The sequence below is a fragment of the Mobula hypostoma genome, chromosome 6, assembly GCF_963921235.1.
Source record: "Mobula hypostoma chromosome 6, sMobHyp1.1, whole genome shotgun sequence".
Lineage (NCBI taxonomy): Eukaryota > Metazoa > Chordata > Chondrichthyes > Myliobatiformes > Myliobatidae > Mobula > Mobula hypostoma.
Genome location: NC_086102.1, coordinates 139,531,513 through 139,554,578, shown reverse-complemented (window position 1 = coordinate 139,554,578; position 23,066 = coordinate 139,531,513). Strand labels below are relative to the sequence as shown.

Below are 23,066 nucleotides of genomic sequence, written 5' to 3'. Positions count from 1 at the left end.
TCATATATCTCCTTACTCCAATTAAACGCTTTCCTAACTTGTCTGTTCCTAAACCTCCCCAATGCTATGGTAAAGGAGATAGAATTGTGATCACTATCTCCAAAATGCTCTCCCACTGAGAGATCTGACACCTGACCAGGTTCATTTCCCATTATCAGATGAAGTACAGCTTCTCCTCTTGTAGGCTTACCTACATATTGTGTCAAGAAACCTTCCTGAACACACCTTCCGATTGATAAACCTGCGTGTTTTATCTTACCAAAAGAAAACTTCACAAATATCTTTTTATTTAGAAATTATCTCCAGCTCAGCAGATTATCAGGAGCATCACTGTGTCCACTTTAAATCACTTTGATACACCTATTCTTGAGCAAAGCCAATTCACAAATCAGCTCACAAAGTGGAAGTTACAGAACTCCATTCCTTTAACCACATGACCACGAACGAAGACAATTGTTGTGTCTACTTCCACTGTCCTTGACTCATTTTCCTCCATATTTTAATTCCTCCTTGGCCAACAATGGTCTTTACAAGCATTTAAATTCCTTGGACCTCTTGGTGGTAAAGTTTGCTGATTTGGAAGACACTTTGGTTGTCTAACTTTTTCTCTTGCCTCTTTATATTAGTTATCTCCCCTTTATCTTTCAGTTCAGATTAAGGGTCTCAAGCCTGACTGACTGAGTTCTGTCAGCACTTTGTTGCTACTTATTTAGTAATCTCAGTCAGAGCTGACAGAATGGTTTTCATTAGTCCTCACTGCCATTCCTCCCCATTTAAATAAACAGCTAAGATGCACCTATGCTGGTTCAACATGGAGTAAGTTATTTGAGTGTATTCCTCATTTTAAGGAGATGGGAAATTGCTATGGGAGCTGGTAAGACATCCTCAAACTGTTGGTAAAAGCTTCAGAAGTGGAAGAAGTGCTTTTCTGATATGGGATTATACTAAGTTTTTATAACCAATAATCATGAACCTTACTCTATATTTATGGTATGGTAAACCCCACCCATGGCATTCCAATGTGTTTTACACAGGGGAACAAAAAAAAATGTCACTTTTTATTCTCACCAGCAACAGTTATGTGTGCAGTTATGTGTCCGCTGTATTTTCTGACAAAATATCATTCAATAGATGGGGATGTTAATACTGGATCTGAGGCTACATTCCAGTAATGTACTATTGCTGCAAATGTTATATTTTTTGGCCTTCGGATGCCTAATACACCCGGAATTAAAAATAGTTAATTTGTTAAATTACTAGATTTTGCCAGCCAGCAGAGAGTTAGAGCAGACTTGTCATCTCTTCTTCAGAAGATACAACATATTCCCTTTAGTGGTGTAAAGGTGGGCAAGGGGAGCCATAATTAAAAGGAAGGGAAGTAAATCATTCCGTGTTTTCACTCTGACCGGAGAACTCTTGCATATGAAAGTTGGTTCGAACTTCCACACTGAAGTGCTCTGCAGATGTTCACTGCTCAGAGATGCACACAACTGATCGACATGACAGAGATAAACAGAGAGTCCAACTATGGAGAAACAAGTCACTTGGATTATTAAGTCAATACCAGACACTCATTTACATTTACATTAATACTAAACTAGTCTCATAATGTTATTCAATCCACATTTCTATCAAGTTTTCCCAAATTCTGCGACTCATCTACACACTGAGGGCCAACTGACGTGGCAAACTCCTAAAGCAGGAAACTGGAGCACACTAAAGATGTACAAGTTCCTCACAGGCATCACCAGAGATCAGAACAGAACCCAGGTTGCTGGAATTGTGAAGTAGCAGCTATGGTGTCTGCACCAATGGGATGTGCATCAATTGAAACCTACGCAATTGTTACCTCTGTCTTTTTCAGCACTTTTTAATAGCCAATATGAGAAAATCAGGGGAAGGGAAATTTTATGCTGGATCCAAATTAATATGCACAGAATTAAATCTGATTCCTTTTGCAGTCATCCTTGAAAACCTACACAAATCATGTACATATGAGTATATACATATATACACACATGATGTAAATAATAGCTGCAAAAGATGGGACAAATGTCTGTCATCCTTCTTCCCCAGCCAAGTGAAATGCTCCAATATTGTCTTAACAAATTCCGGAATTAATCAGATTATTTGGAAATCCAATTCTTATTTGTTCAATGTTGCAAGGTTTTGATTTCATTCCATTTAATGCAAAATTAAGCAAATGTTTGTTTTCTAAATTTAGGTGCCGACAAGAGGGACGTTGTCTTTGTACTTGATGGGTCAGAAAATATGAGATCGGCTTTCCCTTCAATACGTTCTTTCATTTCAAAAGTAGTTGACAGTCTTGATGTTGGCATTGACAGAGTCCGTGTTGGTGTTGTACAATATAGCAATGATCCAAGAACAGAGTTCCAATTAAACACTCACAACACCAAAACTGAAGTTCAAGATGCCATCCGTAACTTACGGATGAAAGGCGGGCGGAACATCAGAACAGGAGTTGCACTACAATACGTCAAGGACAATCTTTTCACTAGGGCTAGTGGTAGCAGGATCGAAGAAGATGTGCCTCAGTTCTTGGTGCTTCTCACTGCTGGTAAATCAGCCGATCAAGTTGAGGTGGCATCAGCAACATTGAAAAAAGCTGGTGTAGCACCAATTGCTATTGGATATGGGCGTGCAGATGATGAAGAACTCAGACAGATTTCACTGTCTTCTCAGTTTGTTTACAAGTTAGTTGACTTGAGGAACACGTTGAATATACAACAAAATTTATTGGGACAGCTGAGAGCTCTGGATTCTGACAAGATAAAAGAAATCTATGAAATCACTCTGGCGGGAAACAGTAAGGAAAACTTTTTTTTTACAATTTTAGAGTTTTTATGTCATGTTACAGCTATAAATCATAGGTCATGCTGCACATTTTCATGGTTCATATCACCATACGACGCGATGGATGTGGTAGCGCAAGAAAGAGTGCAGAAGATATTCGCCAGGATGTTGCCTAGAATGGAAAACTTTAGTTACAAGGAAAAATAGGATAGGCTGAATTTATCGTACACAGAAGGCTATATATATACATATATATATATATATAAAAATAACAGTATTACTGCTTCCGGCACTGTCATAAATAATGTGTAAGTAATGGTTAAAAGGTCAGCACAGCTTTGTGAACTGAAGGGCCTGTACCATGCTATAATATTCTATGTTCTGTTTCTCTGCACAGAGCGGTCTGAGGAAGTATTAGAATTATTTTTAAAGGCATTAGTAAGGTAAGGTATAGAGGGATACAGGCCTAATGTGGACAGGTGGGATCAGCCAAGACAGGCCTCATAGCCAGAATGGATGTGTGAGACACAAACCTCATGTCTGTATGCACAGCTCTATGACTAAGAAGCATTGAAGAGAATTGCTATTGCAATGCTCTTCAACTATATGACTCTATCTAGAGGTGTGACGTGAGCTGGGGGGCGGTGTATTTCAGTAGCTCAGAATGAAGGTCAACTGCTCAACTTGCAACCATTTTGCATTGACGAGTTATTCATTTAGCTCCAATGTACTTTTCTGGAAGCTCAGTAGTAGACCTGAGAGGGATGGATGGAAGTGCAGTTGAAAAGAGGTTTTTTTTTTAATTTTGAGATCCATTAAAGGCTACAGGAAAACAGGAAACTTCAGGGTGTTTGAAATATTTGCAGGGAGGGTTAAGACCTGCTGAAGGCTTCTACAACTTCACTAAAAATATACCTGATAGCAGAAATCACAGGATGCAGAACTATGCCCACAATGTGAAGATAGAGATGGTTAAAGGCAGCGGGGATGAGTTTAAAGTAAATCTTTATCTTCCTTTGCAACTCAAAATAAGAGGCTGTGGAACTTTACATTGAACTGGAAATGGGCTGTAGTGTTTTTGAGTAACTTACAGTAGGAAAGTGTTTAGTCCTTCTGGAAAATAATAGAACATTTAATTCTCAGCGTAGGGAAGAGATTTGAGCATAATCATGCTTGAAATAATGGTGGAAGTGGGCAGTGTGAAGATGAAAAGATGCAGCTATATAGGACCCTGATCAGACCCCACTTGGAATACTATGCTAATTTCTCATCATCTCACTACAGGAGGGACGTGGAAACCATAGAAAGAGTGCAGAGGAGATTTACAAGGATATTGCCTGGATTGGGGAGCATGCCTTATGAGAATAGGTTGAGTGAACTCGGACTTTTCTCCTTGGAGTGACAGAGGATTAGAGGTGACCTGATAGAGGTGTACAAGATAATGAGAGGCACTGATCATTTGGATAGTCAGAGGCTTTTTCCCAGGGCTGAAATGGCTAGCACAAGAGGGCATAGTTTTAAGACGTTTGGAAGTAAGTACAGAGGAGATGTCAGGGGTAAGTTGTTTTACACCGAGAGTGGTGAGTGCATGGAATGGGCTGCCGGCAATGGTGGTGGAGGTGGAAACGATAGGGTCTTTTAAGAGACTCCTGGATGGATACATGGAGCTTAGGAAAATAGAGGGCTATCGGTAAGCCTAGGTAGTTCTAAGGTAAGGACATGTTCGGCACAGATTTGTGGGCCGAAGGGCCTGTATTGTGCTGTAGGCTTTCTATGTTTCTATAATTCTATGAAAACCACACTGCTTTCTTGTATCATTCTTAACATTAGACCCTGAGACCCTCCAAGCACAGAGTTTTTATCAAATATCTTCCCTACTCATTGAACTGCTGAAAAACCACACCCTAATAATACCCTCCCTATGTTCACTATTTCTTTTCGCCCTATACCTAGGAATTTCAACTCTTCCAGTCTTCAATATTTCTATGTCCACCCTGTAGATCCTCAGCAGTTGATCTATGCCTTCTGGCAGCCTCCTGGTTTCATTGCTTTGAGTGTTGTACTGACCCTCAGTTTACTCATCAAACCTGGCAGATATCAAAGAAGTGCTCTTTTGATAAGCACAACCATTTAACACTCACCTTACTCTGCATGTCCACTTGATTTGAGGATATTTAATAACTGCCATTGCCTAGTGTCCTAATCTAGCTTCTACAAAGGGTCTACTCGCACCACCCCACCTTATGGTGCACACCAACATAACTGAGGCCTGATATCACCGTAGGTAACTCCGGATACTATCATGCCTTCATATCGGCATCCTGGATATTACATTGTGGGTAATGCAATGGACCTTCTAGGGGTCATGGAGCATTTGTTACATCCAAACCATTCGTAACCCATCTGGGTTGTGGGCTATCTCTACCAAGATGACCTTTGTATTTGCAATTGTAACATTTCCACAGGGAGCCAGTATTCAGAAGGAATGTAGGTATTCCAACTGCATCCTCAACCAACCCCTCTAAAAGGTAGTGCTGTCGAGTGTGACAGTGATTTACCCTGATAGGCAGCCCCTGCACACCTTATTCTCTTATAGGGGGCATTTTAGAGCCTGCGTCCCCTTATCCTTCTTAGGGCCTTTCTCCCCTACTTCCTTTTCCCATACTCATATCATCCTTCTGAGAAGCTTCAGTGTGTGTGGAATTTGTGGGATCAAACATGTCACAGATCTTCTGTTCTCCTCAGTACACGATGCCAAGGTCTTCAGCCAGTTACTACTCTGTTGTTGAGTCAAAATCCGCCTATCCAATGTTGGACCATAAACTCTCGAGAAAACCGCCACAGCCTCTTCACAAATGCAGTGGGGTGCTTCCTTTTCTGAGTGTGCATTTATGCAAACCCTTCAACAGGTCTCCCTGATCAGTTCCTGCAGCTTCTAATACTGTATAGCCTCCTGTAAATCACCCTGGATGCCATGCTGCTCTGGCAGGGCTGAGTGTAACACTGAAGTTGGACACAGAGGCGTTAACTTCTGCTCCTCTGCTTCACCTAATCTGTGAATTATCCTGTGCTGCTGAGTATGGTAGAAAAGTTCAAAGTTTGTCTCTCAGTTTGAACTTTGATATATTCACAGCTATAGAACTCAACTGGACCATGTCAAAAGGGGTAGAATACAGGGTCAAAATTTGTCTCCCTGGCTCTGGCATCTCCAGAACTCTCTCTTTTACTCTATGTGTCATAGGGGCAGGGAATGCTGAAGGTTCCACTTTCTCTTGGAAAATTCCACAGGGAGGAGGGCCACTTCTCCAATTATCCTCACTATTATAGTGTGTCACCTCATACTGACTTTTCCATTTCTCTACTTCCATAATTGATTTTTTACACTCCTCTTCACTTTTCTTTCTTTCTCGTGGCATGTGTTCACACCAAGCCTGAAACTGTCTATCAAATTCACCTGAACCTGCTCCCTCAGCATTTCATTTTCTTTTCTCTTTTTCTCTATCTTTAACACTTCCCTGCACACACACAATTTCTGCAAGTTTCTGTTTTTCTCTCTTAACTTCGATCTTCCAGCTCACATCCCATTATAACACCTTTTTAAATCCCTTACAATGTCTTTGATTTCTTTTCCTTAACTGCTTTCCACAATGCATCCCCCAGGATCCTTGTTCCGCCACTCTAAACCTTTCCTATCCACTCCTTATAATCAAAACATTTTCTTAATATATAACTATGAAAGTAATCTCTCCAATCTTCTAAAACGCCTAGATTTTTTTGTTTTTCTTCCCTTTTCCCATTTTATTATAACCTAATTGGTGTTTCAGCTTGAAACTAGGATCCCAGATTTCTCTTCTGTCTTTTTGAGCCAATTGCAGGACACCAAAATCTGTTGACAATCATAATTGATCTAGGTTAGACAATTCACTACGCAACTCTGAATTGATCAAACTACTTACTACCAGATACACCTTTGGCATTTAGGGCAGCAATAAAGCTCCCCCATCTCTGGTAGTGTTCAGAGTTTCCTTCATCATGTCAGTGGCTTCCTGTCAGTTTTCACTACTGTCAGACATACAAGTCCCATATAGAGACTCGAGAATACCATCACACTCGCTGCAGATGGATTCTTCATTGCTGTTCCATAACAGTTTTGTTTGACCAGTCAGGGTTGTTAGCCCTGAGCTGAACCCCTAACCTGGAGGACTAGTGGACCATTCTTAGTCTCTCCTATACCCTTTGACCTGTTTGGCATGGATGATCCTACCAATTGCCAATACGTAAAGCTTTAGTTCCAGTCAACATAGCTCTCCAGATCATTGAGACACACAAACCTCCAAACCATGACAAGGATGTGGTCCACTTGGAGGTAGTTAATCAAAGCCTACACTTTATTGTCTCTGCACAAATATTAATATAACTATATTGATCCTGGACCATCAAATCAAAACATGAATTCTATTGTTCTTTTTGTACCAATACTCACTCAGACTATTTATCCAATTTCTAACATTGAAGTAGGGATCCTTCTTCTCCAAGAACATGATATGCAGTTCTTCCTTGCAACAGTTCATTTCCACATTCTCACCACTTAACATTTGAAGCCCCTCATTGTGTTTCTGATTTCACTGGCTCTGGCCAATCTGGCTAATGTGTATCAGCTTTCTATTGGCCCTTGTCCAAGTCAACATCATTTTCTTGTCCTTATCACAAATAAGAACTTGTCATTAATGACTCTTTGTTCTGAATCAGAGCAGACCAGTCAGGTACTAGGCTTGGGTTGTTCAGGTCAGACACAGATTCCCCGATTGATAAACCTGCATGTTTTATCTTACCAAAAGAAAGCTTCATAAATATCTTTTTATTTAGAAATTACATCCAGCTCAGCAGATTATCAGAAGCATCATTGTGTCCACTTTAAATCACTTTGATACACCTATTCTTGAGCAAAGCCAATTCACAAGTCAGCTCACAAAGTGGAAGTTACAGAACTCCATTCCTTTAACCACATGACCACGAACGAAGACAATTGTTGTGTCTACTTCCACTGTCCTTGACTCATTTTCTTCCATATTTTAATTCCTCCTTGGCCAACAATGGTCTTTACAAGCATTTAAATTCCTTGGACCTCTTGGTGGTAGAGATTGCTGATTTGGAAGACACTTTGGTTGTCTAACTTTTTCTCTTGCCTGTTTATATTAACTATCTCCCCTTTATCTTTCAGTTCAGATTAAGTCAGGGTCTCAAGCCTGACTGACTGAGTTCTGTCAGCAATTTGTTTTCTACTTATTTAGTAATTTCAGTCCGAGCTGACAGAATGGTTTTCATTAATCCTCACTGCCATTCCTCCCCATTTAAATAAATAGCTAAGATGCACCTATGCTGGTTCAACATGGAGTAAGTTATTTGAGTGTATTCCTCATTTTAAGGAGATGGGAAATTGCTATGGGAGCTGGTAAGACATCCTCAAACTGTTGGTAAAAGCTTCAGAAGTGGAAGAAGTGCTTTTCTGATATGGGATTATACTAAGTTATTATAACCAAAAAACATGAACCTTACTCTATATTTATGGTATGGTAAACCCCACCCATGGCATTCCAATGTATTTTACACAGGGGAACAAAAAAAATTGCCATTTTGTATTCTTACCAGCAATAATTATGTGTGCAGTTATATGTCCGCTGTATTTTCTGACAAAATATCATTCAATAGATGGGGATGTTAACACTGGATCTGAGGCTACATTCCAGTAATGTACTATTGCTGCAAATGATATATTTTTTGGCCTTCTGATGCCAAATACACCCGGAATTAAAAATAGTTAATTTGTCAATTTGCTAGATTTTGCCAGCCAGCAAAGAGTTAGAGCAGATTTGTCATCTCTTCTTCAGAAGATACAACATATTCCCTTTAGTGGTGTAAAGGTGGGCAAGGGGAGCCATAATTAAAAGGAAGGGAAGTAAATCATTCCGTGTTTTCACTCTGACCGGAGAACTCTTGTATATGCAAGTTGGTTCGAACTTCCACACTGAAGTGCTCTGCAGATGTTCACTGCTCAGAGATGCACACAACTGATCGACATGACAGAGATAAACAGAGACTCCAACGATGGAGAAACAAGTCACTTGGATTATTAAGTCAATACCAGACACACGTTTACATTTACATTAATATTAAACTAGTCTCATAATGTTATTCAATCCACATTTCTATCAGGTTTTCCCAAATTCTGCGACTCAACTACACACTGAGGGCCAATTGACGTGACAAACTCTTAAAGCAGGAAACTGGAGCACACTAAAGATATACAAGTTCCTCACAGGCATCACCAGAGATCAGAACAGAACCCAGGTTGCTGGAATTGTGAAGTAGCAGCTATGGTGTCTGCACCAATGGGATGTGCATCAATTGAAACCTACGCAATTGTTACCTCTGTCTTTTTCAGCACTTTTTAATAGCCAATATGAGAAAATCAGGGGAAGGGAAATTTTATGCTGGATCCAAAGTAATATGCACAGAATTAAATCTGATTCCTTTTGCAAACATCCTTGAAAACCTACACAAATCATGTACATATGAGTATATACGTATATACACACATGATGTAAATAATAGCTGCAGAAGATGGGACAAATGTCTGTCATCCTTCTTCCCCAGCCAAGTGAAATGCTCCAATATTGTCTTAACAAATTCCGGAATTAATCAGATTATTTGGAAATCCAATTCTTATTTGTTCAATGTTGCAAGGTTTTGATTTCATTCCATTTAATGCAAAATTAAGCAAATGTTTGTTTTCTAAATTTAGGTGCCGACAAGAGGGACGTTGTCTTTGTACTTGATGGGTCAGAAAATATGAGATCGGCTTTCCCTTCAATACGTTCTTTCATTTCAAAAGTAGTTGACAGTCTTGATGTTGGCATTGACAGAGTCCGTGTTGGTGTTGTACAATATAGCAATGATCCAAGAACAGAGTTCCAATTAAACACTCACAACACCAAAACTGAAGTTCAAGATGCCATCCGTAACTTACGGATGAAAGGCGGGCGGAACATCAGAACAGGAGTTGCACTACAATACGTCAAGGACAATCTTTTCACTAGGGCTAGTGGTAGCAGGATCGAAGAAGGTGTGCCTCAGTTCTTGGTGCTTCTCACTGCTGGTAAATCAGCCGATCAAGTTGAGGTGGCATCAGCAACATTGAAAAAAGCTGGTGTAGCACCAATTGCTATTGGATATGGGCGTGCAGATGATGAAGAACTCAGACAGATTTCACTGTCTTCTCAGTTTGTTTACAAGTTAGTTGACTTGAGGAACACGTTGAATTTACAACAAAATTTATTGGGACAGCTGAGAGCTCTGGATTCTGACAAGATAAAAGAAATCTATGAAATCACTCTGGCGGGAAACAGTAAGGAAAACTTTTTTTTTACAATTTTAGAGTTTTTATGTCATGTTACAGCTATAAATCATAGGTCATGCTGCACATTTTCATGGTTCATATCACCATACGACGCGATGGATGTGGTAGCGCAAGAAAGAGTGCAGAAGATATTCGCCAGGATGTTGCCTAGAATAGAAAACTTTAGTTACAAGGAAAAATAGGATAGGCTGAATTTATCGTACACAGAAGGCTATATATATACATATATATATATATATAAAAATAACAGTATTACTGCTTCCGGCACTGTCATAAATAATGTGTAAGTAATGGTTAAAAGGTCAGCACAGCTTTGTGAACTGAAGGGCCTGTACCATGCTATAATATTCTATGTTCTGTTTCTCTGCACAGAGCGGTCTGAGGAAGTATTAGAATTATTTTTAAAGGCACTAGTAAGGTAAGGTATAGAGGGATACAGGCCTAATGTGGACAGGTGGGATCAGCCAAGACAGGCCTCACAGCCAGAATGGATGTGTGAGACACAAACCTCATGTCTGTATGCACAGCTCTATGACTAAGAAGCATTGAAGAGAATTGCTATTGCAATGCTCTTCAACTATATGACTCTATCTAGAGGTGTGACGTGAGCTGGGGGGCGGTGTATTTCAGTAGCTCAGAATGAAGGTCAACTGCTCAACTTGCAACCATTTTGCATTGACGAGTTATTCATTTAGCTCCAATGTACTTTTCTGGAAGCTCAGTAGTAGACCTGAGAGGGATGGATGGAAGTGCAGTTAAAAAGAGGTTTTTTTTTAAAATTTTGAGATCCATTAAAGGCTACAGGAAAACAGGAAACTTCAGGGTGTTTGAAATATTTGCAGGGACGGTTAAGACCTACTGAAGGCTTCTACAACTTCACTAAAAATATACCTGATAGCAGAAATCACAGGATGCAGAATTATGCCCACAATGTGAAGATAGAGATGGTTAAAGGCAGCGGGGATGAGTTTAAAGTAAATCTTTTTCTTCCTTTGCAACTCAAAATGAGAGGTCATGGAACTTTACATTGGACTGGAAATGGGCTGTAGTACTTTTGAGCAACTTACAATAGGAAAGTGTTTAGTCCTTCTGGAAAATAATAGAACATTTAATTCTCAGCGTAGGGAAGAGATTTGAGCATAATCATGCTTGAAATAACGGTGGAAGTGGGCAGTGTGAAGATGAAAAGATGCAGCTATATAGGACCCTGATCAGACCCCACTTGGAGTACTATGCTCAGTTCTGGTCATCTCACTACAGGAAGGACGTGGAAACTATAGAAAGGGTGCAGAGGAGATTTACAAGGATACTGCCTGGATTGGGGAGCATGCCTTATGAGAATAGGTTGAGTGAACTCAGCCTTTTCTCCTTAGAGGATGAGAAGTGACCTGATAGAGGTGTACAAGATAATGAGAGGCTGATCATTTGGATAGTCAGAGGCTTTTTCCCAGGGTTGAAATGGCTGGCATGAGAGGGCATAGTTTTAAGATGCTTGGCAGTAGGTACAGAGGAGATGTCAGGGGTAAGTTTTTTTATGCAGAGAGTGGTGAGTGCATGGAATGGGCTGCTGGCAACGGTGGTGGAGGCGGAAACGATAGGGTCTTTTAAGAGACTCCTGGATGGATACGTGGAGCTCAGGAAAATAGAGGGCTATCGGTAAGCCTAGGTAGTTCTAAGGTAAGGGCATGTTTGGCTAAGGGCATGTTTGGCACAGATTTGTGGGCCGAAAGTCCTGTATTGTGTTGTAGATTTTCTATGTTTCTCTGTTCCTATGAAAATCATACTGCTTTCTTGTATCATTCTTAACATTAGACCCTGAGACCCTCCAAGCAACACCCTAGTAATACTCTCCCTATATTTACTATTACTTTTCGCCCTATACCTAGGAATTTCAACTCTTCCAGTCTTCAACATTTCTATGTCCACCCTGTAGATCCTCAGCAGTTGATCTATGCTTTCTGGCAGCCTCCTGGCTTCATTGCTTTGAGTGTTGTACTGACCCTCAGTTTACTCATCAAACCCGGCAGATATCAAAGAAGTGCTCTTTTGATAAGTCCCACCATTTAACACTCACCTTACTCTGCATGTCCACTTGATTTGAGGACATTTAAAAATTGCCACTGCCGTTCAGATGTGTTTTCTGCAGAATAGAATACTCCCTCACTTCTTCCTTATTCTTGTAGAGTTATTCAGAATAGAAACCGGCCCTTCGGCCCAACTCATCCATGCTGAACAAACTAGTCCTATTTCCCTGTATTTGGCCTGTATTCCTTTAAACCTTTAACATTTCTACCATTTCATGTTGTAGCTGATTCCATCTACCCACCATCCTCTGTGTGGAAAACTTGCTCCTCAGATCCTCTTTAAATCTTTTTCCTCTTATCTTAAAACTGTGGCCTCCCATTTTAGACATCCCTAACCTGGATAAAATGAAACTTAGCCTCCTTCATTTCAGGAAAGTGATCCAGCCTATCCAGTTTATCTGTATTTCTCAAGCATTCCAGTCCTGGAAACATCCTTGTGGAACTTTTCTGTACCTTTTCTGGCTTAATCACAACCCTTCTATAGTTTCACAACCAGAAATACACACAGTTTCCCGGGTATTGCTTTCACTAAAGTTTTGTCCAGTGGTAATTTAAAAAAACAGCTCTTGTACTTGGTCACCCATCTGATGAAGCAAAGCTTGCTAAGCACACATAATCTCAAGGTAGTCTGGTAACATATACAGTACATGCCTTGATAATGAATTCACTTTACTTTGTAGGCTTTGGTCATCTCTCCTAATGCCTCTTGATATATTTTATAAAAGTTGCTGGTGAATGCAGCAGGTCAGGCAGCATCTCTAGGAAGAGGTACAGCTGACGTTTCGGCCCAAAACGTCGACCGTACCTCTTCCTAGAGATGCTGCCTGGCCTGCTGCGTTCACCAGCAACTTTTTTGTGTGTTGCTTGAAATTCCAGCATCTGCAAATTTCCTCGTGTTTGTGATATATTTTATTTATTTTTATTTCATGATGCAGTGTGGAGATGGCCCTTCTGGCCCAACGAGCCACGATGCCCAGTAACCCACTCCAGACTAATCACAAGACAATTTACAATGACTAATTAACCTACCAAGCAGTATGTCTTTGGACTGTGGGAGGAAACCAGAGCACCCGGAGGCACCCCATATGTTCTCGGGAAAGACCTACAAGCTTCTTACAGACAGTGTCGGAAATGAACTCCGAAATCCAACACCCTGAGCTCTAATAGCATGGCGCTAACTGTTATAGCATGGTGCCCCCTATCTAATTCAGCATCACTTTTTATCTGTTCGGCTCACCTGTAAATTACCTTGGGATGCAGTGTAATAAAAATGCAGCTTTTGGGATGCAACCTGTTGTTTACCTTTTCAACTTTTCTATTGATAAAATCTTTTAGCCCTCTATTTCATTGTGGCTTGCAGATCTCGCTACTAGCAGCTGAGATTTCTGACGTTTTCCATGTGAATTTTGCCAACGCTTAATATCATCCTTGCAGATATTGATTTATTTTGGAGTTCCTTGAAAATAATAATGATATACAGAAGACTGCCCACCTTTCCTAACTTTTAGTGGCTACTACCCATGGTGAACGGTACAGAGAATATAATGTTTGCTCTATGCACATGTAAATACCAATGTCAGTAATTCCCAGAAGCTAAATTACAAAACATATTATTATAGATCTTGTGAGTAAAGCCATCAACATTTTTTGTGATGCACATTGCCAACCAAATAATATGTACAATTCTTTTACAGATGTCAATACTAACAAGAAGGACATTGTGTTCTTGATTGATGGATCTAGCAATGTTGACTCTGAAGATTTTGCCCATATACGTGATTTTGTCCTGAATATAATTAATAGTCTGGATATTGGACCCAACAAAGTTCGTGTTGGTCTGGCACAATACAGCAACAATGCAAAAACCGAGTTCCGATTGAGGGAATACACAAATTTAAATGCCCTTCAAAATGCTATCAGACGAATTAGGCCGAAAGGAGGTTCACCACTTAACATCGGAACAGGTCTGGACTTTGTCTTGAAAAATCATTTCACCAGGCCGGCTGGAAGTAGACGAAATGAAGGAGCACTCCAATACCTGATACTCATTAATGGTGGAAAATCCAGTGACAGGTTCCAGCGTTACTTAGGGCTATTAAGCAATTATAATATCAATGTTTTTGGTGTAGGGGCAAAGAATGTAGATGAAAATGAACTTCGAAGAGTTACAACAGTTGATTATGGTACCTATATAATAAATAACTTCCAGGACCTTAAGCGTGTGCAAGAACCTTTGAAGCTTCGTTTGCAGGTGGAAGATCCCACAGATTTTGAAACACCAGAGCCTCCCACTGAAGGTGTGTATCAAAGCCTAGGAATCACTGTCGCTAATATTAGTCGACTTTCTTTTTGAAGTTGCAACATAGACTTTAGTCAGTTTCCACTGAGTTAACACTGTCACTAAAATAACAAGAACTGAAGGTTGTGTTATTTTTATAAGACCATAAGACATAGGAACAGAATTAGATTATTTGGTTCATTGACTCTGCTCCGCTATTCCATCATGGCCGATTTATTTCCCCTCATTCTCCTGTCTTCTCCCTGTATCCTTTGACACTCTTACTAACCAAGAACCTATCAACCTCCGCTTTACATATACCTAATGACTTGGCCTCCTCAGCCTTCTGTGGCAATGAATTCCACAGATACATGACCCTCTGGCTTATAATATGTCAAAAAGTGAATTCAGAACAGTATACAGTCTTGCTATCTTATTCACAATAGACAATAGACAATAGGAGCTGGAGTAGGCCATTCAGCCCTTTGAGCCAGCATCGCCATTCACTGTGATCATGGCTGATCATCCACAATCAGTACCCTGTTCCTGCCTTCTCCCCATATCCCTTAACTCCGCTATCTTTAAGAGCTCTATCTAACTCTTTCTTGGAAGCATCCAGAGAATTGGCCGCCACTGCCTTCTGTGGCAGAGCATTCCACAGATCCACAACTCTCTGGGTGAAAAAGTTTTTCCTCAACTCTGTTCTAAATGGCCTACCCCTTATTCTTAAACTGTGGCCTCTGGTTCTGGACTCCCCCAATATTGGGAACATGTTTCCTGCCTCTAGCGTGTCCAATCCCTTAATAATCTTATATGTTTCAATCAGATCCCCCGTCATCCTTCTAAATCCCAGTCGCTTCAATCTTTCAACATATGACAGTCCTGCTATCCCAGGAATTAACCTCGTGAACCTATGCTGCACTCCCTCAATAGCAAGAATATCCTTCCTCAAATTTGGAAACCAAATCTGCACCCAATACTCCAGGTGTGGTCTCACCAGGGCCCTGTACAACTGCAGATGGACCCCTTTCTCCTATACTCAACTCCCCTTGTTATGAAGTCCAACATGCCATTAGCTTTCTTGACTGCCTGCTGTACCTGCATACTTACTTTCAGTGACTGATATACAAGGACAACTAAATCTTGCTGTACTTCTCCTTTTCCTAACTTGACACAATTCAGATAATAATCTGCCTTCCTGTTCTTGCCACCAATGTAGATAACCTCACATTTATCCACATTAAACTCTATCTGCCATGCATCTGCCCACTCACCCAACCTGTCCAAGTCACCCTGCATTCTCATAACATCCTCCGCACATTACACACTGCCACCCAGTTTTGTGCCATCTGCAAATTTGCTAATGTTGCTTTTAATCCCTTCAACTAAATCATTAATGTATATTGTAAATAGCTGTGGTCCCAGCACTGAGCCTTGCGGTACCCCACTAGTCACTGCCTGCCATTCTGAAAGGGACCCGTTAATCCCTACTCTTTGTTTCCTGTCTGCCAACCAATGTCAGTACCGTACCCCCAATACCATGTGCTCTAATTTTGCCCACTAATCTCCTATGTGGGACCTTATCAAAGGCTTTCTGAAAGTCCAGGTACACTACATCCCACTGGTTCTCCCTTGTCCATTTTCATAGTTACATCCTCAAAAAATTCCAGAAGATTAGTCAAGCATGATCTCCCCTTTGCATATCCATGCTGACTCAGTCTGATCCTGTTACAGCTATCCAAATGTGCCTCTATTTCATGTTTTCTAATTGACTCCAGCATCTTCCCCACCACTGATGTCAGGCTAATTGGTCTATAATTCCCTGTTTTCTCTCTCCCTCCTTTCTTAAAAAGTAGGAATACATTAGCTACCCTCCAATCCTCAGGAACCGATCCTGAATCTATAGAACATTGAAAAGGATAGGCTTTCCTATTAGCAAAACATTCAACAATTTGACTTGATGTGGGGGGGGGGGGTGGTATTTTAATCCGTGATGATTTTGTACCCATTTACAAATCAATTCTTGGAATTTAAGTAAGAATATTAAAGCATAAATTGCCTTTGCTTCAAGCAAAATAAAACTGAGGGAACTTCATTAGGGATCTTGATTTTCTGTCATATTTTGTAGATCGGGGCAACTTAAGAAAACTTTTAATGATCAGCAATGTTTAGTAGGCACCCTTTTTGTCTCTTGACATATTCGCTCCTCTGCTGTTTATGACTAAACTTGGGTTTAGTTGCATTCAGCACTTTCCTTCTTGTATTTGTTCTGTCTTCCATCTAATGCTAACATTAAATTGTTTTTTTTTTCACCAAAGCTGTAGAAAGCCTTTAAGTGACATAACTTTTTCACTTCATACATTTGTCAGTTGACAACATTGAAAGATAAGGTAACTCAAAAGGTATATTAGCTGTCACATTGAGTAACAGGAAAAAATACTTTATTAGATAATGAGCAGATTGGAAGTTCACTACTTTTAGTTTTGATATGTTATCTGCAAAGTGTACGTTATTATAAATGTTATACATGTTGTGAGTAAGGAAATCATCATTTTTTGTGATGCACATTGTCAACCAAATAATATATAAAATTCTTTTGCTGCCTGTCAACCAAGAGGCACAACAGTTAGTGTTCAGAAGGGAATGCAGAAGCAAAGGTATCTGATGAGGACAAATTAGATCTTACTGTCAAACTTCATGGAGTGCCCACTCACAGCAGTTATCTAGGTTCTTACATGAATGAAAAACTGGATATTTGTGCTTGAGAATAAAGCACACCTTCTGCATCAGATACCCAGCCAAATATAACTTGACATCTATGGACAATAGGTAAGAAACTGTGCAGAGACAGAAGGAGGTAAATTTTAAGCAGCGTGATTCATAGTACTTATTGTCAACTGCAAATAAATTCATATAGTTTGTAAATCTATCATTCACAGTGACAAACATTGACATTTTAATTTTCAAATTTTAATCTCTTCCTTCTTTTTTCTCAAGTTTTGCCACAGAAAAAAGCTGACATTGTATTTCTGCTGGATGGCTCCATTAATATTGGAAGGCGAAACTTCCCTCGCCTCACTGAGTTTATTTCCGGCATAGTTGACGCTATCTACATTGATTATGGATCAATCCAGGTGGGAGTTGTCCAGTACAATTCCGATGCCGTTAATGAATTCTTTCTCAACTCATACGGAGCAAGAGACGATGTTCTTAAGGCTATTGCGAATATACAGTTCAAGGGAGGCAGAATCTTGAACACAGGAGCAGCCTTGCGCTTTGCTAAAAATACACAGTTTGTCAAATCGGCAGGGAGTAGGATTGAAGAAGGAGTCCCACAAATTGTTTTCCTTCTGATTGGTGGAAGGTCTAATGATGATGCAATAGCAGCTGCAAAAGAGTTAAAGGATGCTCGCTTTAAAATCATCACCGTGGGAGTGCAGAGCGCGCTCGAAGAAGATATCAACCAATTGGCGAGTGAACCAGCTGTTGCATTCAGAGTGGCTGACTTGAATGAAATTTCTGAACTAACTGAGCAAGTCTTGCTGATCACAACTGATGCCATTGATGGTCTGCTTTGTCCAATCAGCCCTGATGTAAAAGGTAACGACGAAGTATTTACTTTGGGGCAAGATATAAGCAAATCAAAGGCTATGACTGTAAGCTAATATATTTTACCTTCCTGAGTGCAGTGTCCTCAACAAATGGGAGAAGGGGTAATCTTGTAATGCACTCTCCAACTGGTATTCCATACACAGACCAGATTTTCCAACATTCCACTAAAGCAAGTGATCGATTATCACATTTATCTATATCTTCAGCCCAATTCCTTAGTTGTTAACTGTGTAAAAAAAAAACACAGCTCATGTCCAAGTCCCCAATATGGTAGCAGTCCTTCAAAGGAACAAAAATTTAGAGAGCTAATACCAAATCGTGGTTATTGAATTTCTGGTTTATTGCCTATTGTGAGACTGTATGTGGTCGATGATATCTTGACCTCTTTGTGAGCTTTCACATGACTTGGAAAAATTATGACAGAAGAAAATTCTATGGCTTTGGACTTGAGGAGGCCCCCTTGAGTTTGGCAGAGGCATGCTGGAACAAATGCTTATGTTCTGGGTAGTATACTTTGAATTATAGAAATGTAACAGCTCAGAAGGAAGCTTTCAGTCCACAACAGTTTTTGATAAAGTAATCTACTCTATCCCATGCCCTATCTCTTACCCATAGCTCTGCAAATATCTCTCTCTCTCAAACACCCTTTTAATTTATTATCCCTCTCAACGCCGTTCTCCTGGTTTCTCCCCATAACCTTTGACACCCTACTAATCATGAACCTATCAACATCTACTTTAAATATCCCCAAGGATTTGGTCTCCACAGCCATATATGGCAATGAATTCCACAGAATCACCACCCTCTGGCAAAAGAAATTCCTCCTCATCTCTGTTTTAAAAGGCCATTCTTCTATTCTGAGGCTCTGCCCTTTGTTCCTAGATTCCTCCACTATAAAAAACATCATCTCCACATCCACTCCATTTTGGCCTTTCAATATTCAATGTATTTCACTGAGGTCCCCTGCATTCTTCTAAACTCCAGTGACTACATCTAGAACCATCAAATGCAAATCATACATTAACCTTTCCCTTCCCAGAATTATTCTTGTGAATCTTCTGCAGACCCTCTCCAATGCCAACAGATTCTTTCCTAGATAAGGGACCCAAAACTTCTCACAATGCTCCAAATGTGGTCTGACTAATGCCAGTCAGTAGCACTTGAATCATTACTACATTCTACATTTAAAATTATTTTCTTTTTTTCATGAACCCTTGGTATGTTTTGCACAACACTGAAAATCTTAGGAAGAGAGAGTAACAACCTGCTGGAGGAATATACGGGGCTGAGCCGCAGTTGTGAGGGGCTGAAGGGCTGGGGTGAAGAAATTGCAGATGTTTATTGTTCCAGCTTCTGGCATCTGCAGTTAAGAGATCTCTATTAGGAAAACAAATGGACTGCACCTGGAATTCTGTCCACATGTTCTGATCTCCATAAAAGTGATAGAGGGATTGTTTCACCAGTCTTCAAATAGAGGGGCATCCTGGATGTGTGCTGATTGGAGTTTAAAAGAATGAAATATGATCTCCATGAAGAATACAAATTTTTAATTGGGTTTGCCCAGATATATCTAGCAATAACATTTTGTTCGCCTGTGGTGTTTGCATATTTATTAAGGTAAAAAATTTTATTTTGAGATGCACGTTAGGATTGGTCAGATTTGCAATGTTAAGTAATGACTCTTAGAAAGGTTGCAAGGAAGTGTGAAAATTTGACCTTTTTTTCCCGTGGTGAATCTTTGTCGTACAATAACATATTTATTTGAAGGAAAAATCTTGCAACTTCTTATCTGAGAGTGGATTTCAAGCTGTTTCACAACGAATATTTCTCCTTTTGGCAGAAAGCCGTAACAACAGAAAATACTGACCAGTCATATTGAGGAATTATCAGAACTTTTAGACAGCAGATGAATATATCTAAGCAAATTGAAATCCCTGCAAGTCATCTCAATTTTCCGGTTACTGTTGTAGAGAAGATTAGGTTTGGAGTGATGTGATGCTCTGGTGGCACAGGGTACTCACACATTCTTAATTTGCTGTACTCCAATTTAGGTATTATTAACTTTTTAAAATTATTTTGCTCTCCACAGAATGCGACGTTGATATTTTAATGGGCTTTGATGTCAACTCGGCTGATGCATTTGAACAGGAGCCAGGTTTTAGAAGCAAAGTAGGAGATATTTTGTACAGAATCTCACAGTTGAAGCCTATTAGCTGCACTGGAACAGAACGACCCTTTGTGAAAATAGCACTCTTAACTCTAGGAGCAGATGGACAAATTCATACCCGTGACTTGGTGGCGTATCAACCTGAATTAATGACTGAGTTCATCAAATTAGCAGCTTCTGGTCCAACTCTTTTAGGAACCAGAACCTTAACTGCATACAGTGATGTATTTCAATCTGCTAGTTCTGGCCGAGTAAAGGTAAAGCTTTAAGATTTTACATTTTCATTTTCAGATTTCATTTAAAAATAAATCATTATTAATGGCAGTTTGCAAATGTTAACTGATAGAGGCCAATATTCTACTTCTGTAATGTTGCCACATATTTTTAAATGGTGAAATAGTATTTCATGTTTTCATAGAAACATAGAAAACCTACAGCACATACAGGCCATTTGGCCCACAATGCTATGCCGAACATGTACTTACTTTAGAAATTATCTAGGGTTTCCCATAGCCCTCTATTTTTCTTAGCTCTATGTACCTATCCAGGAGCCTCTTAAAAGACCCTATAGTAACCGCCTCCACACAGTCGCCGGCAGCCCATTCCGTGCACTCACCACTCTTCTGCGTAAAAAAAATTACCTCTGACATCCCCTCTGTACCTACTTCCAAGCACCGTAAAACTGTGCCCTCTTGTGTTAGCCATTTCAGCCCTGGGAAAAAGCCTCTGACTATCCACACAATCAATGCCTCTCATCATCTTATACACCTCTATTGGGTCAATACACCTCTCTCAGGTCAATAGACGTCTATCAGGTCAATACACCTCCATCAGGTCTATTTTTGTTCTATGTCTTCAATTATTTCTACTCCCATTGGTGGAATTGGTGTCGCCATGATCTGTGGTGCACCATTTTCTCCACATACAATATATGGTGAATGTAGGTATGTAGCTAAACGATGACATGATCAGATAACTAATGTTCAACACATTGGCTTGTGAATTTAATTTAGTTTACTAATGATGGAATGGATGCACACTCATAACAAGTTATGATGAGACCCCTGAGCAGAATGCATTCAGATGAATCAAAAGGACTGTCGGTCATCAATACAAAAAAGCAGCTAAAACTGTTTCCGCCAAAGCTTGACTGTGTCTGGCGCTGCTTCGTTTATATTTTGTTCCTGGGATGGCACTTCATCTCTGTCATGTAGCCCAAAACCAATTTGCATCCCACAAGTCACTGAGTTACACATCACAGAAATAGGTCCTTTGATCCACCTTATACAAGCTGACCAAAGAGCCTTTACCCAAATTTGACCCATTTCCCTTTAAGCCTTTCCTATCCATAAATCTATTCAAATGTCTGTCAAACACTGTAATGTCTTAGGAACAGCTTCTCCCCTGCCACCATCAGATTACTGAATGGTCCATGAACACCACCTCATTGTTCTTCTTCTGCAATGTATTTGTTTTTATTTTAACAGTAGTTTTTTTTTAATGTCTTGCACTGTACTGCTGCCACAAAGCATCAAATTTCCCAACTTATGTCAACAATAATAAACCTGATTCTAATTCTATAAATTTCACCTGTTCCTACCACTTCCTCTGGCAGCTTTGTACCCTATAACCTCACACAGAAAACTTGCCCTTCAGGTCTCAGTAAGTTTTTTTTCCCACTCATCTTAAGCCTACGCCCTCCAGTTTTAGACTGCATAACCCGTGACAAAGACTGTGACTACCTTATTTACACCTCATGATTTCATAAATCTCTATAAGATCACTCCTCAGCCTCCTTCACTCAAGGAAAAACAGCCCGTCCAGTCTGTCCCCATAATTCAAGCCTTCCAGACCCAGCAACATCAGCACTAACCTTTTTTCACTCTCTCTAGCTTAATCGCATCTTTATTACATTGAAATGCACAGAATTGCATGCAGTATTTCAGATGCAGTCTCATCAACATCCTGTACATGTGTAATATAATACCCAACCTGAGTACTCCAGTACCTTTTCTGATGCAGGTATGCATGCCAAAAAAGGCCACCTTCACTACTTTGTCCAAAATTTTAATTATATTCTGTATAATTATTTACGTTGAATTGTTAGCTCTGATGATTTACTTAGTGTAACCAAGAGCATTGTTATCTTGCTTATTGATTTTAGGATTTAAACAATACATATAAAGTCAAATTTAACCAGAATACCATTTAATCTTAAACTGTGAGTTCTGTTTCTTTCCCCTTAAAGGCCATTATCCATTTTACTGATGGCATAGATGAAGACCTTACTTCATTAAAAAGATATTCTGACACTCTAAGGAAGGAAGGTATAACATTTTGTCTCTTATTTAAAAGTTTCAATTTTGTTAGTGAAAACTTGGTACTCTTGGCTCACTTCTGCTTCAGAAGAAAAAATATTCTCAAGTTTCTCTGCAGCATTTGGCTGCTAATAATTCGGCAAATGGTATATCACAGAGGCTCCTAATTTGTAATATTTCTGCATGAATTTAAGCATAGTATTTGTTAAGGGGATGGAGCAGCAATCTTAGATGAGAAATGCTCTTAACCAAAAGCAGGATAATTTTTCACCGTAACTTGCATTGAGATACAGCTTCACAATTTGGTTATTTGGCTACTTAGGAGATCAAATATGGCATTACTTCTGCTTTCTACAAAACAGTAATTTAATTCACT

At 39.8% G+C, this 23,066-nt stretch overlaps 1 protein-coding gene across 1 annotated transcript in view; it reads left to right on the top strand.

Annotated features, from left to right (window-relative positions):
* LOC134348765 (collagen alpha-3(VI) chain-like) overlaps positions 1-23,066 on the top strand; it is a 201,553-nt gene that overhangs the window by 97,906 nt on the left and 80,581 nt on the right. The window contains exons 13-18 of the mRNA XM_063052567.1: positions 2,225-2,827; positions 9,617-10,219; positions 14,010-14,612; positions 17,591-18,193; positions 20,295-20,629; positions 22,621-22,699. Coding sequence (XP_062908637.1) covers positions 2,225-2,827; positions 9,617-10,219; positions 14,010-14,612; positions 17,591-18,193; positions 20,295-20,629; positions 22,621-22,699 — 2,826 coding nt within the window. The remainder of the gene's footprint in view (positions 1-2,224; positions 2,828-9,616; positions 10,220-14,009; positions 14,613-17,590; positions 18,194-20,294; positions 20,630-22,620; positions 22,700-23,066) is intronic.